This window comes from Cinclus cinclus, chromosome 16 (assembly GCF_963662255.1).
Source record: "Cinclus cinclus chromosome 16, bCinCin1.1, whole genome shotgun sequence".
NCBI lineage: Eukaryota > Metazoa > Chordata > Aves > Passeriformes > Cinclidae > Cinclus > Cinclus cinclus.
Window position 1 is genome coordinate 12,163,748 of NC_085061.1, and position 14,949 is coordinate 12,178,696.

Sequence of the window (14,949 nt, forward strand, 5' to 3'; positions counted from 1 at the left end):
ATGAAGGGCCTCAACCTGCTCTGCTGCTGCGTGGCCTCGCTCCTGCTCCTCGGCACAGCAGGTAAGGCCGGGCTGGGACTCCCGAGGGCTGGGGGCACCCCGGGGGCTGGGGGTGCCCGAGGGCTGTGGCTGCTGGCAGGGCAATGGGGTCCCCACGGGGCTGGGGGTGTCCTTGGGGCTGTGGGACTGTGGGTCCCTCTGGGGTTGGGGGTGCCCAGGTTTATGGGGTCCCCATGGGGCTGTGGGTGTCTTTAGGACTGTGGCAACCGCACGGGGCTGGCAGGTCCCCATGGGGCTGGGGGGTCTCCATGGGGCCGCAGGTGCCGGCGGGGCTGAGGGTTCCTATAGGTCTGTGGCAACCCCAAGGGGCTGTGGGATTCCTCTATGGCTGCAGGTGCGCATGGGGCCGTGGGTGTCCGTGGGGCAGTAGGTGCCTATGGGGCTGTGGGTACCTAGAGGAGGCGCCGGTGGTGCCACGGGTGCCTGTTGGGTGGGGGTGCCTGTGGAGCTGTGAGCACTTCTGTGACTCTGAGTGCCCGTAGGGCTGCAGGTACCTGTGGGTGTCTGTGGGGACCCTGCAGGGTTGCAGATGGAATTGCGGGTGCTTGTGGGACCGAGTGCAGGTGAGACTCTGGAGCGCCCAGTGAGCCCAGCCCTGGAGCAGGACAGGGTGGCAGCGCTCCGGGCTCCCCAGCAGCTTTTCCAAGGCTGCAGAGTCACCCCAAAACGCGCAGGGAAACGTTCTGGGGGGCTGCGGACAGGAGGAGATGGCGGGAGGTGCAGAGTGGGGTCCCTCTTCCAGAGTCAGGATGGGCATGGGGGGTCGTGCTGCCGCTGACATGCCTTGGGGCAGTGTCACCTGTGGCTGCCGTGGTGGCTTGATTTTGGACTTGGGAGGGGGAGGGGGGGCGGAGAGGGGGTACCAGTGCGCTGGGCATCTCTGAGTACGCTGGATCCCCTTCCCCGGGCTGTCCCATCCCCACTTCTCACCCCGCTGCCCGGCCGGGTGTCCCCGGGGTAAGCGCGGCGGGGCGGCATCGCTGGTACCCTTGCTTGCCCTTGAGTTAATTTGGGCCGGTTCTTTGCCTGGCCGGGCTCCGGCGGCCTCGCAGCCGGGAGGGGGGCGGCTAAGTATGGAAACAGCCGTGTAAGGGGACACTGTGCCCCGGCCGCCGCCCCCCCGCCCCGCGCCGCCGCGGCCCCGCGCGGGCACCCGCAGCTGCCAGCGCCGGCACCCCCGGCCCCGCCGCGTTTTGGCCTTTTAAGGGCATCTTGGGCCATTCTCGGCAATGAATGGGTTTGGGGGCCGGCCACACACCGCGACAGAGGTGCGGTGACCTCCGTGGGGCTGCGGGTGCAGGCTGTGGAGGGAGGTTGGAAAGGTGCTCTGCGGGCATGGCTGCTGGCTGGCGCCGCTGCAAGCGGGGCTGGTGGCCTTGTGGGACATCAGAAACTTGTCTCCGTGGTGGACGACCACCAGCCCACGTCTTGGTTTGGCTGCGGCTGGCATGGCATAGCACCGGGATCCCCCAGCTCAGAGGAGGCTCTGGGACCAGGAGGCACATGGGGGTCTGGCAGCCCCAGGACCAGCTCTGAGGGATCCCCACCTGTTTATTGAGGGTCGCATATTTCACCCCACTACTGTAGGTTTCCAAAAAAGCTCTAAGCAGTGGCGTGTCTCCTGCCCATGCTTCTGCTTCTCCAAGACCAATGGAATTTACAGGATGAGTTTTGCTTTTCCTTTGGTGCCAAGCTAAACTCTCAGACCTGGCTCCTTTAGGGTGTAGGAGGGTGCTGGGAGAGGGTGTTTTTTCCATTTTTGGGATGTCTCCCTATTCAAACCCTGTTGGTGCCTGTGGGCCTGTGGGGATCCCACAGGGCTGTGGGGCTGCTGGTACCCACGGGAAGAGAAGGGGTCACAGTCCTGTGGAGAACCAGGGGCTTCATTGGAACATCATGGTAAGGCATTGTCCTTTGGGTTTACTGGCACCTGGGGCTGCCAGGACCCTGCCACCAGAGGCTGGGGGTGGGAATTGCACCGTGCCTGCACTCTTACAGCCCCCACTGAGGCAGCTTTTTGCACACATGGCTGGGGCTGGCAAAGCTCCCTGAGGTTGTCAGGAGCCTGGCAGGGACCAGCACCCACCGTGGGGCAGTGGCTCATGGTGAGGGCACTCACCCAATACTCCATCTGCTCCTGCCCAGGGGAACACAACCCACAGCTCACAGCCCAGCCATCTCTTCCAGGCTGGGTGACCCCTGTGGCCACCAGCAATGGGCCATGGGGATGCTGGCAGGGCAGTGCCCAGACACTGTGCTCAGCAGCTTTTCCCTGGGAATCCTTTGGCCCTGCAGCCATCATGGATTTGAGTGGGAGGACAATTCTAGGCCATGCCATCACCGCCTTTGAGCTGAGAGAGGACTTGGGGAAAGCCCTGGCACAGTGGTCCTCCTGCAAGGCACTGCAAGGCTGGCACAGGCCTCTCCTGGTGACAGCAGGAGGGGTCTGTGCCAGCCTCATGCTCTGGGAGTCCTCATCCTGCCTCATCCTGGAAGGTGTCACGTGGGGATGAGTTCCATCACCATGCTCTTATGGCATCTTGGGGTATTCCACATCACCCAGGATATATCACCCTGGAATGTGTCACTTTAGGGTGGGCTCCACCTCCCAGGTCAGAACATCTTGGGAATGGGGCTGTGACACCTTGTGTGCGCTCAGGGCTCTGGGTACAGCAGCCATGGGGACACCCCACCCTGACCTCCCCAGGCCAATGGCCCCCACAGTAACCAGCCTCCCCAGAGGTCTCTCTGTGTCCCAGTGACACCTCACTGGACTGGTTCCACCCTCCAGAACCAGCACAGACACAAGCACCACTGCCCCTGGGTGTATGTGAGACAAGGGGCTTGAGGTGCCTCAGGTGCCTTGGGTGTTTGTGCCACCTACATCGCCCTGTCACACCCCTGGTACCTCACCCCAAGGAGACCCTGGATCCTATGGGTGCCCTTTCTTATCTCAAGCTGTTGGCTGGGCAAAGCAGGGCAGATGCTGGACAGATTGGCTCTGCTGTGAAACCCTCTCCATCAGCCATCCTTCTGTGAGTAGGTTACATCTAGCTGGGCAGGAAGGCCAGGAGCCCTTGCTTGTGCATGGCCCTGGTGGTACAGAGGTACCAGCAGGTCTCTGTGGCTGGCACCAGGCTGGGAGGTCTGTGCCGTGCCCAAGGACAACACTCTTGCCACATTCCCAGTGTGTCCCACTCGCCGAGCTGGTGAAATCCCAGCCTGGCCATTGGGTGAGGGTGACCAGAATGCTTCTGGAATTGCCAGTTCCCTGAGCTCTGCAGGAATAGCAGCAGCCCCAGGGCTGTGCAGGACTCCACTGAGCTATTTCCAGCCCACGAGGACATTTCCCTTGTAAGTGACAGCTGGAGGGAACCATGAGCTCCTGTGCCTGAGGGGGCTGCAGGAGGGGCAGGGGAGGCTCTGCACAGGCACCCTGAGCCAGGGTGGGATGTTGGCAGTGGCAGCATGGCCCCAGTGGCAGCTGGGCACGTGGCTCGACCCGTGGGGTCACACAGCCCTGGGTACACTGCAGAAAAGGCCGTGGAGTTGTGTGGCCCTGCCCATGTGCTGGCATCCCCCATGCTGCCAGGTCAGATCCCGGGGCTGGGTCCCCCTGCTCAGCATGGCCAGACAGGGTCTGCCCCGACATTCCCATGGATTTGAGGATCTTGTGGGACACCAGGCATTAGAATCCAGGCTGGCAAGCCCAAGGGGTGACTGGGTGACCAGGAATGCCTGGGATGACCCAAGAAGGGACAGGGAGCCAGGAAGTCTTGCCCTCAATGAACAGAGGATGTCCCTCAGGGGACATCCCTAGGGTGGGTTGAAGTTCCCATGGCTGGAGGCCAGGGGATAGGAACAGTGGGACCTTTTGGACATCCTTGCTCTGGGAGAAGGGGCTCTTCCAGCCCCAGCCATACCACAGCATGTCTCTTGGGTCCCCCAGCATTCCCCCAAGCTGCAAGGGACACCGCAAGTGGATGTTCCTCGATGTACGGTGTGACATCTGCCTGTGCCAAAATACCTGACGTTTCCTGGATATCTGCTCACTGATGGACCCAGATCTCTTCAGCCAGGAAGCAGCAGGTGCTTCATCTCCCACCTTTCTCACCTTCGTGTCTTCTACACTCAGGGTTCAGGGTTCCTTACAGACCTTAAGGGTGGGGAGACAGTGGAAGAAACACCCTGCAGCAGTGATTCCCTATTTTCATCTGTATTTAGAAAGCCTGGTTTTAATCCCTTTGGTAGATTCTGGTGAGGTTTCTTTAGCCTATTTTAATAAAAATGTCATATGGTTCTATCCAACCATTTATAGAAATCAAATAACTTGACAATTTTTTCAAACGAAACTTAAGATTTTCTGTACAAGTGAGGTCAAGTGAGTTTGACAAAATTGTTTCCTAGACCTCTTTCTGCTTTGAAAACCAGGAATATATTTGCTTTATGCTGGAGTTTTGGGATCATGGAGCTTCAGGGACATGATGATGTGTCTGGGCATCCTGGGTTTTGGGGTGCACAAGGGTCTGGAGAGCCTACCCCATCCTCAGCCCTGTCCTTGTGCTTGTGTCCTCTGAGCTGCTTGGACCCTGGTGGGACCCCTCCCTCTGAAGGTGTTGGTCCAGCTGACCCCACACTGGAGCTGGAGCTGGGCTCCCCCCTGCTCTGAGTCCTGGGCTGGCAGGGCCAGGAGCTGGAGGAGCACCATGGGGGCCCCACAGAGCCTGAAGGGAAGGGATATCACCATCAAAAGGGGTCTCACAGGAAAGGTGGGGTCTGCAGCAAGTTCAGCTGGAAAATCCCAGGAGCTCCTTGACAACTTCTTTGTGTCCACGAAGTTTCCATGAGGTTTTAAAGGGCTTTGCCAGAATAAAGGCAGGGTTGGATATTTGGGATATAAGGTCCTGCCAAGACCCCCTGGGAGGACGCGGGGAGCACAGGACTTGCAGGAGCCAGTGGATAATACCCCCAGGGAAGCGGGGATTGGGATCTAGGCAGGGGAAGGGGGCGTGTGAAAAGCCATCCCCGCAGCCCTGACATCGCGGGCCCCACGTTCAGGGCTCCGATTTCGGCTGGAGGGGGAGAGTGTCCCTCCGGGGCCACCTGTGCCCATCTGTCCCTTCTCACCGTCCTCCTGGAGGACCCGTTTTGCCGTCAGGTCGTTGCTGTTCTGTTCATCCCCACGCAGGGATGGAGGGGACGCCGCGATGTCCCTCCTTCCCGTACAGGCTGTTCTGGGCGCAAACCAGCCACGGCATCCTGCGGCACCCAGCACCACGCCGTGCGGTCTCCATCACCGCTGTCACCACCTGAAAAAGTGTCCCCTGGCAGCTCATAAAAGTCCCAGCGTGAGAAAGGGGTGGCAGAGGCAATGCAAGCCCGCAGGGAGGCCAAGTCACCGAGGGGAAGAGGGCGAGGTCTCCTCTCCGATGCCACCCATCTGCTTGGCACAATGCAAGGTGTGAACACGGGGAGCCCCGGTGTCACTTTACACCGTGGCTGTCCCCTCCCGGAGCCCACGGCGGCCCGCAGGTGGGGACGTCACCCTTGGCAGGCAGCGGGCGAGGGGCTGGGGCCAGCAGCCGCGGGGGCTTCACTGGGGCTGCTCCTCCCGATCCCCCGTACAGTTGCCGTGCTCTATTTTTAGCCTGCGGAGGGTGTTAAGCCCGTAACCTTCGGCCCATTTTGCACTCATCGGCCGGCCATGTGCAGGTCAGCACAATTCACCATGGATCGGGAGACCATGTAGGGGAAACAGGGAGAAAGAGGTGGAGGGGGGACAGGGACTTTATATCAGACCTTGAAGGTCACGGGAAATAAAGCCTGTGACCAGCACGCCGGGAGGGACATCCCCATCTGAGCGCCTGGGGGATGTTTCCCTTTTTCCTCGAGGTGCTCGTGGTGGGCACTGGCATTGCTGTTGTGCCTGGCCATCGTGGGTGATGGGCCCTCTGGGTCAGAGGGGCACACAGACCCCAGACAAATCCCGGAGGACTCTCAAGGTCTCCTCTGCCTGGTCTTACCCTTCTCTGCTTTGACCCTTATTCCTCTACCAGCTCTCCAGGTCATCAGCCTCTGTTTTTCAGGCCAAACTGAGAATATCCCTGTTCCCATCAGTTGAGGGGATCCTCTATTGACTCAGCCTGGTTCCCAGGCCACCAGGGCCAGGCAGGGCCATGTTGGCCCTAGCCACTCAGGGTTTGCTGGTCAAATATAGATATTCCCACTCAAGAGGCTCCTGCAGGGTCCCAGGGGTCTTGCAGGAAGGTGACCTGAAGGACCAGGGTGGAAGAGAGCGGGGTGGGAGCTGCCCACTACTATCTCCCTCCATCTGGGAAGTGAACTGAGTACCTGGAGGCACCTGTGAGCTGTGTGCCAGCAGAGGACAGAGCTAGGGTGACCTGTGCATCTGGTTTGGGCAGGGTGAGGGGCTGTGCCAGGGAACCAAGAGCCACTGGGAACGAGGGCAGGCTGGGGGGCAGCCTGTCCTCCCCAGTGCCCACTGCTGGCATGGCACAAGCCTCCCAGTGCAACCTGGTTCTAGCTCACAGCCCCACCAGCCCCAGCACCACGGAGATAAAACCATCCCCCTGGCATCCCCAACACGGCAAACTGGGCTGAGGGGCCTGGTGCTGGCACCGTGCTCACCCCAGCCCAGCTCCTCCTGTGCTTGGTCACCACAAGCCCTGTGGCCAAGCCTACTGAGCTCCAGCTTTGCCAAGGTCCTGCTGGACACAGTCCTCTGGCTCCTGCACGACACGGCGCAGGAGCCAGAGCAGAGGACTGGCCATGCCCCCTCTCATCCTGCAGCCTCAGTGGAGGTGGCCTTTTTTTCCTGCTTGGCATCTGCTTGCCAGCTGGAGTACAAAGGAATTATTTTCCTCTGAAACGCTCCCCTGGCATGAGACGTTTGGGGGGATTATTTAGACTAGCAGCAACTGTTTGTAACAGAGACAGTATAGCCGTGATATTTTATTTTTGGCACCCGCTGACTGATGTTAAATTGCAGTTGGAGCCTATGGAAAATACGGATGGATTCTCCTGGGCCACAGAACACACTCATTGTGTCCCCAGCAGCCGCACGGCATGGCACATGCTTTCCTAGTGAAGGAACACTCATAATAAATAGCTCCTGAGCCCTGTGGCCAGCGTTAGGCCCTGCCTGTGGAAGGAAGGAACCCACACTGGGCAGCTCTGCATTCCAGGAAGCCTCTTCCTCCTCCACCCCCTCACTTCACTGCCCACCTTGGCTGGTGTGATGCTCTGTCGAGTCAGGGCTGGGGAAGGACCCTTTTAACCTGCCAAGTGCCCACAGCCCCTCAAAAATTGCCATTTTTACTCCTTTCCTTGTTTTTAGGGCAGCTTTGCCGCCTTCCTGCAGTGCTTTGAGGCGAGCAGCAGCCCCAGTGCCAGGCAGCCAGGGGCTGGTGGAGCCATAGAGCCCCTGCCAGCTCTGCTTTGGCCCCCACAAACACATCTTTGCACCCCACTTCTTGCGACAGGGACAGAAGATTGAGCTGGAGAAGGCTTAGGGAAGAGTTTAAAGCTCTTGGTACTAGAGCCACAGCTCATCCCTCAGGACCCTGGCGGGTGCCCCAGTGGCCAGCACGGGTGGGACTGACTGAGCTGTTCTCATCATTTAGAGCCGCACGCCCCTGGCACGAGCCATGGCGATGGTGCTGCCGAGAGCCCCCCACCAGCCACAGAGCCCCGGCTGGAGGAGAAGGCAGCTGATGGCAGCCCTGAGGAGGAGCAAGACAGTGGCACTGCCAATGCCTCCTTGCCCAGCATCACCGAGGAGGGACGTGGAGAGGGGGAGAAAGAGCCGGCGGGTGGCCTGAGCGGGGGCTTGGGGCCAGGGGACAGGCAGACAGAGGAGAGCAGCAAGGACCAGGGCCAGGAAGAACAGAGCTCAGGGGAGGATTTCATGGCAGCTCATCATGGAGGGAACCATGGGCCTGGCACACAAGATGCCCTGGAGGATGAGGAGACCAGCACACAGAAAGGAGGCTCTGAGGAGGAAGGGCAGCCAGGGGAAGAGCAAACAGAGGAGCCAGGAGCAGCATCTGCTCCTGAGGGAGAGGAGGAAAGGGACGAGCAGAGCTCAGAGGAAGATGACGAGCAAAGAGAGTCTGAGGAAGGTGAACACAGGGAGTCTGAGGTAGATGGAGGCCAGGAAGAGTCTGAAGAGTCAAAGGAGGAGAAAGAGTCTGACGAAGGTGATGACAGGCCAGAGAATGAAGCTGAAGAGAATGACAAAGAAGCAGCTGGCACTTCCAACAAAAAGAGACACAGCAAACCAGCAGCTGCTGGCACAGGAGAAGCCAGGGATGGCCCTGCCAGCTGTGATCACCCACCCTGTGGGGATGCAGCAGAAGACCCACTAGCAGCAGTGGAAAACCCAGCAATGGTGGAAGATCCACCAGCAAAAGAAGACCCGCCAGTATCAGAAGACCCACCAACAGCAGTGGAAGACCCTCCTGCAGCAGAAGACCCCCCTGCAGACAAGACCCCACTGGCAGAAACAGAGGTCCCCAGCACCCCCCCATCTGCAGCCGAGCCCTGGCACAGCCAGATAGGTTGGAGTCTTTTCTTGTGGGTGTGCTGTAGCAGCAAGAGTGACCTCCCATCAACCCGGTGGAGCTGAGCTTGGCACATTAAACCTCGCCTAGTGCATGGCCCTCTCCTAACGCTTGTGCTTCCCCGCCTGCCCCTAACAGCGCTCAGCCGGGGCAGCGAGGCAGCCTGTCACGGGCACTCATCGCAGTGCTGCCAAAATTGACTGATGTTTCCCTCTCTCCACTCCAAGTCCATGATTTCTCCTCAGGGATGTGGACATGGATACAATTTTTAACCTCCAAGCCCCTTTCAGCACTCGCAGATCTCTTAAAGAGTCTTTATCCACTACCTGCAGAGTCCTCGGCTTGTGTAGGGGCAGGATGCTCCTAGCATGGTGGGGCTCCTGGGATTGTGGGGCTCCTCTTCACCAGTTCTTGGCTCGTAGGGAAGGTGTGAAGAACCAATTCAAGCCAATGAACTGCTGTGGCACCAGCCCTGCTCAAGCAGTGAAAGGCTAACTAGGGGAAAGGGACATGCCCCACCATGATTTCCTAGAAATATTTGTAGACTTTGTCCCACAGGTTGGGCAATGACCTTCGGACCCAGATTAGTATTTTTGTTGTTTTCATCTATAACGTCCCAGCTCAAAAAGCCTCCCATTTTTCCCAGAAGGCAAACCCAGTTTGGTCTCTGTGTCTTCACTTGGCAAGTCAAAAGGTCTTCATCAGCCCAACACTCAGTACATGCTCAACACAATCTCAGGGCTTAGTGGTGCCCTGCTTGATCCTGCTGTCCCCAGACCTTTCCCTAAGCCCCTGCTAAAGTCCAGTCCAGCTCCCCATACCAAAAGCTCTTGGAAGCCTCTGCCGTGCCAGAACCTCCATGGCAAGGACACCTCTGTCTCCCAGTTTTGGGGACACTGGGATGCCTTCCCCAGTGGAGGTGGCTGCCTCATGCTCCCCGTGCCTGGTACGGAGCCATGAGGGACAGGGCGCTGTGAAGAGGGCTCCAGGGGAATATGGAGACAGAGGTGAGAGAACTGGGAGGGAACAGCCCCACTGGCGAAGGCGGAGCAGCCAGGATGGGCCAGGCTGGCCTGTCCCCCAAGAGCCAGTGGCAGCCCCAACCTCAGCACCCACATCTCCAGCTCACTGTGTCATTTTTTGGGGGACTGGGCAGACAGAGAGGTGGCAGCAGAAAGCCTGCACCCGAGGCTGAGCCCCGTGGAGCCGCAGCTGCCGGGGGAAGCACCAGGGCCCCGCTGGGCAGCAGCTGCCTCGTGTGCTCATGCTACATCCCAATCCTGGGAGCCTCTTCCAGGCACATCCTTAGCATTCCCCACGAGCAGCCAGCCCCTCCTTGGAGCCAAGCAGTTGCCTGTGACGCTTCCCCCAGCAGCCACAGCCCTGGCAGCCTCCAGGAGCCTGTGCTAAAGGGAAAGCACATGGCATGCCAAGGGTGACAGCGGCTGCCATGGGCATGGTGTGCCTGCAGGCTCGGGATGTGTGTGCTCCCCATGCCCTCTCCCTGGCAGTTGCTTGTGTGAGGTCCTCTGTGGGTTTTCACCTCCAGCAGTAACAGGTCTCCTTGTTTTCTCCTCCAGAAGAGGTTGAAGATGCCAGCGAGCCAACCAAGCGTGACCGGTCCCACTTGGAGAACACCCTCAAGCTGAATGAGGAAAAACCTGCCGATGATGTCTCAGGTGAGGAGGCCATGCCTGCCCTGCACTAAGACCATGGACAGAGTTTTGCTTCTCTTGTGTTTTGATTTTAACCTTGCTTCTTGCAGTTCTAGTAATGCCTGATCTTCAATAACAGCCCTTTGGCTGCTCTTGGGTTAACATATTTTAGGTATTTTAAGGATATTCCTGAAGGCATACAAAAATTAGGAGGGTATAGAGGCTGGAAGATGCAGATGGCGAAACAGGCACATCCCTGTTCAAAGAAACCTGGAACAACTTGTAACAAAGGCTTGGGATTTATACTCAAATTATGTATTAGGTTTTGCTACCCTAAGGTTTGTTTCTGCTGGCCCCGCTGGCAGTTTGGGCTGTGAAAGGCAGTGATACCAGAGATACTGTGGAAAAAGCTCCTCCTCTTTTTCTAGCAAGCAGCTCAGGGGCCATGCCAGGGGATCCTGGCACCACAGTGGAGGGCTTTTTGGGATCATGGGTGTTTGAGTGCTAAACAGCACTTAGGAAGGATGCTCCTCCCAACAGCTGCTGGGAACAGATGGGGACAGTGCCCAGTGGGAAAGATTACCAGGGGAGAGGCATCAAAACCCTAGAACAGCCTGGTTTGGGAGAGATGGTGAAGACCATCTCACCCCACCCCTCTGCCGTGAGCAGGACACTTTCCATAGACCACATTGCTCCAAGCTCTGTCCAAACAAGCCTTGGACACTTCCAGGGGTGGGGCAACCACAGCTCCTCTGGGCAAAATGTATGACTCGGATCAGTTTGGCCAAGATTTCAGCTTGTAAGCCAAGTCCCTTGATCCATGGCTGGGCCACCCTTGGGACCTGTAGGGAATGGCCCCAGGAGGGTCTTACCCAGCCTGACGGGGTTTGCCTCTCACCTGCCCACATGCTTTGCCCCCCAGGAGTATTGCAGCGGCTGAGGAAGATCTACCACTCCTCCATCAAGCCCCTGGAACACTCCTACAGATACAATGAGCTGAGGCAGCACGAGATCACAGGTAATGCCACAGGCACTGGGGTCTCCGGCACCACCCAGTCCTTGGGATGCAGATAACAGCACAGAGAGCACATCATGGACAGCCTTGGATAGTGTGTCTTCCTTTGCAGCTTCCCAGGGAGTCCATGAACACGCTGGGCTTAGAGGCCATGCCCTAGTGAACCCAGCAGCAGGAATTCCTGCCTCTGCCTCAGCCCATCTGCTGTCAGGGCCATCTGTGTGGGCTGAGCATTGAGCCCTGCCTGCCTTGGGTCTCCCACCTGCTCAACATCAATGCCCTGTACCCCTGCCAAGCAGAGATCATGGCCCAATGAAACAGGCTTGGCAAGGAAACTCAGGACCTCTCAAGGCTGGGGATGAGCTTCCTGGGGGTGGCTGGAGCTGGCATCCTTCCTGCTGGGTACAGGACATAGCTATGTGAGCAGGGTATTCCTCAAGCTCCACAGCCTTCTCTCATCCTGAGAGCTGGAGTTTTGAGCCCTTGGCAATCCCAGACAAGTTGGATGGGGTGAGCAGGTCCCCGTGGCCCCTAGCATGGTATGGGCTGAGCCAGGTCACATATGTGTCCCTCCAGAAGAGGAAAGTGCAGCCATGTTCCAAGATGCTCACAAGATACAGGAAGTTCTTGTGACCCAAGAAACACAAGCAGCCTCATTTTCCAAGCACAGATGGCTCAAACTCAAGTCTGACTACCTTGTTCACTGGAGTAATTCTCCTCTATCTATTCAAGCTCAGAAGCCAGGGCCAGATGTCTCCTGAGAATCCAGGGGAGTCCCTGCTGTCAGTGCTCCTGGACTTCGTGCCCATGTCAACCTCCTGCCAAGGTCCTGAAGTTGTCCTCCTTGTCCTGAAGCTCTGACTGCCTCCCCAGGTGTCCAGGCTCGCACTCCTGCGGCCATGCCCTCCCTCCTGGTGAGGCAGGACCGGGATACACCCTCCCCACAGATCCTTCTTTTACAGCAGGCCTTGCTCCACCAGCACACAGGCCCCACACTCAGCAGGGCAACCTACTGGGGCACATCCCTGTAGAGCAGAATTCCTGCTTTCCATGCATCCTCCCCTGCAACTCCTAAGTCTAGGTCAGACATTCTATAAGCAGGCTTGGACATCTCCCTACCCAACCAGGCCATCTCCAATATAGAGCCAGTGGGGAGCACAGGGAAATTACCCTGTGGGAGGGTAACTACTGAGGGTCACTACAGCACGTCCTGATTGTCACCCCATGGCTGCTGGCCTGTCCCCTGTCCCCTTTCCAAGCTTCTCTGGTCTGTACTGGTGATGTTTGCTGTCAACTCAGCTTGGGACACAGTTTAGGAGGATGTTTGGTGTTACAGGGGCAACTGATTTGCTCTAACCTCCACTTTGATGTTCACAGGCAAAGGATGCAGCCCCCAGCTTCAGTTTCCAGCCCTCAGGATACCCTACCCTATCCTATCTTTAATCCATCCCATGCCCAAGCAGCTACCTCCCTGTTCCCTTTTGGGGAGGAAACAAATGTTTAAGTGTTCCCCAGATTCCTGCTGGCTTCCTCCCTCTCAGCTTCTGAGGAAACAACCATTAACCCTGGTGTTTTCCCAGCTTCTCTCAAACCCAGCTCCTGAGCAGGACTCACCTTGGACAGCTGGTCCTGGTGATCCTCCTGGCCTCAGCTCAACACTCCATGGTCTGTTCGACCTCACTGTGAGGAACAGCCACCCCTCAGGCTAACAGTCCCCAGCACACTCCACTGTGTCCTACAGGGCACCCTCACAGTGCTGTGACCCTGGAGCTGGTGACCCACAGTGCCCTCCTGGCACCCAGGGAAGGGCACAGGAATGCTGCACTGCCTCCAGTCCTCGTCTCAGCTGTGAGACACTCTGGCCATGCTCCCCTCCAAAAAATTTCTATAGACACCAAACTTCTTGAATGATCTCTGACAACCCAGCCATACCCTGGCACACACAGCCCTATCTGGAAACCTACAACTCAGCAGTTTGCCTTTCATACCCACAGATCCAGCTTTTCCCAGTCCCTCATTAGCAGTGTAATCAGAGAAACCTGCACATTAGTTACAGGGTTGGCCCAGGGAACCCTCTTGACATTGGAGGGCAGGTGAGGACACAGTGGAGCTCAGGGAGCCTTCTCAACACTTCCCCTGCACAGTACCCCTGTCCCCAGCGGGTTTGTTCCATCTGTAGTGGCCCTGCAGGCTGGGAGGTGCTCCCAGCTCCCCCCTGTGCCCCCTCTCCGCGGTGGCTGAAGGGCACAGAGCTGCCAGCTCAGCTGGCTGGGAGGAGCAGGACAGCTGGGAGAGCTTTGGGGCAGGCCTGTCATGGAATATGTGTGACCTTTGGAGGTGTAAACCAATATAGAGGGGTGCCGCAGCAAGTACCCTGGCCCCTCCATTACGTGTCAGCCTTCCATTTTGTCTCCCTTCCCATCAGCTCTGTTCACTGCACTGCAATCCAAAGAGTTCCTCTGCTCCCCACACATGTGAAAACTCCCATGAAGTCCTGAGGGAGCTGTGGCTGTCACCATCAATTCTCAGGGTGCATCGCATAAAGCTCCCACACACCCTCTGCTTAAGCCTGGCAGATGCCATTTCCTTTTCCCTGCCTGCCACCCTCCCCCCTCTCTGCTCTGCCATCCTACGTGGATGCAGACATGCTCTGGCTGGGTCCAACTGTGTTTGGAGGGACTATCCCTAGCTGAGGGTGAGGGATTCTCCCAGTCCAGCCATGGGAAGCTTGCTGTGAGGTTACACTAGGTAGTGGTGCATGCTGGTGACCCTAATTACTGATATATGCTAATTAGCAGGTGTAGGCAATGACCTCCCAGATGCCATCACCAACCACAGGGGCTGGCTCCAGGTGACCCTATCACTGGGGTTGTCGGGACATTTGCTGGGTTGGTGGCTGTATAGCCCTGGCTTGTTGGGCTCCGTGTGCTTGCTGGGTGATGCCAGGGAAGGCAACAACCCCGCAGAGCAGGGGTTGGGATGCAGGGCACCTCGGGCCACATCCCCATCCTGCAGGGCAGACAGGGGTTCAGTGCTAGTCCTGGGAGCTGCAGGTCCCTCCCAGGCTGTAGCTCCTTGTCTCCTGCTGGGAATGTGGCCATCAGTTCCCTCCGTGTCCTGGACCACATCCGGGCTGTCGCATCCCTCCTTGGACTCACGGTTCCTTTTCTCTCTCCCCGTGTCCCTCGCTAACAGCTTACCCCGGACGCACCCTGGGCTCCTCGGCCACAGGTTGGTATCGCCGCCTGCTCCCTGCATGCTGCCGGCACTGCCTCCGCTCTGCACTGCCCTCCGGCTTTCCCGGGCTCCTGGCCCAACGCAGCCGCGCTGCCCGGGCACCGAGCAGAGCCGGGACCCGCCATGCCCACCGGGACAGTGTCCCCAGCCCTTCCAGAGCCCGCACTCTCCCGGTCGGACTCTGTGCGTCCCGACAGACCGTCCTTCCCTCCAATCCTCACCCAGGGTCTCACATCTTCCCCTCTTGGTTTAGGACGAGAGGCAGCACATTCCTCTGGCCAGGGTTCAAAGGTGCTTCTGGTAGGCGTTTCTATGAGAGCGTCTGAGCGAGATGGGGGGTTAGTCTGCAGACGAGGAGGCTCAGGAGGGACCTTCTCACTCTTAATTCCCTGACAGGAGG

The 14,949-nt window shown here is 58.3% G+C and overlaps 1 protein-coding gene across 1 annotated transcript in view; it reads left to right on the forward strand.

Annotated features, from left to right (window-relative positions):
• The window catches only part of SRL (sarcalumenin), a 21,499-nt gene continuing 6,550 nt past the window's right edge, over window positions 1-14,949 (forward strand). The window contains exons 1-5 of the mRNA XM_062503936.1: window positions 1-61; window positions 7,704-8,639; window positions 10,223-10,321; window positions 11,220-11,315; window positions 14,508-14,543. Of these exons, the coding sequence (XP_062359920.1) occupies window positions 1-61; window positions 7,704-8,639; window positions 10,223-10,321; window positions 11,220-11,315; window positions 14,508-14,543 (1,228 nt within the window). The remainder of the gene's footprint in view (window positions 62-7,703; window positions 8,640-10,222; window positions 10,322-11,219; window positions 11,316-14,507; window positions 14,544-14,949) is intronic.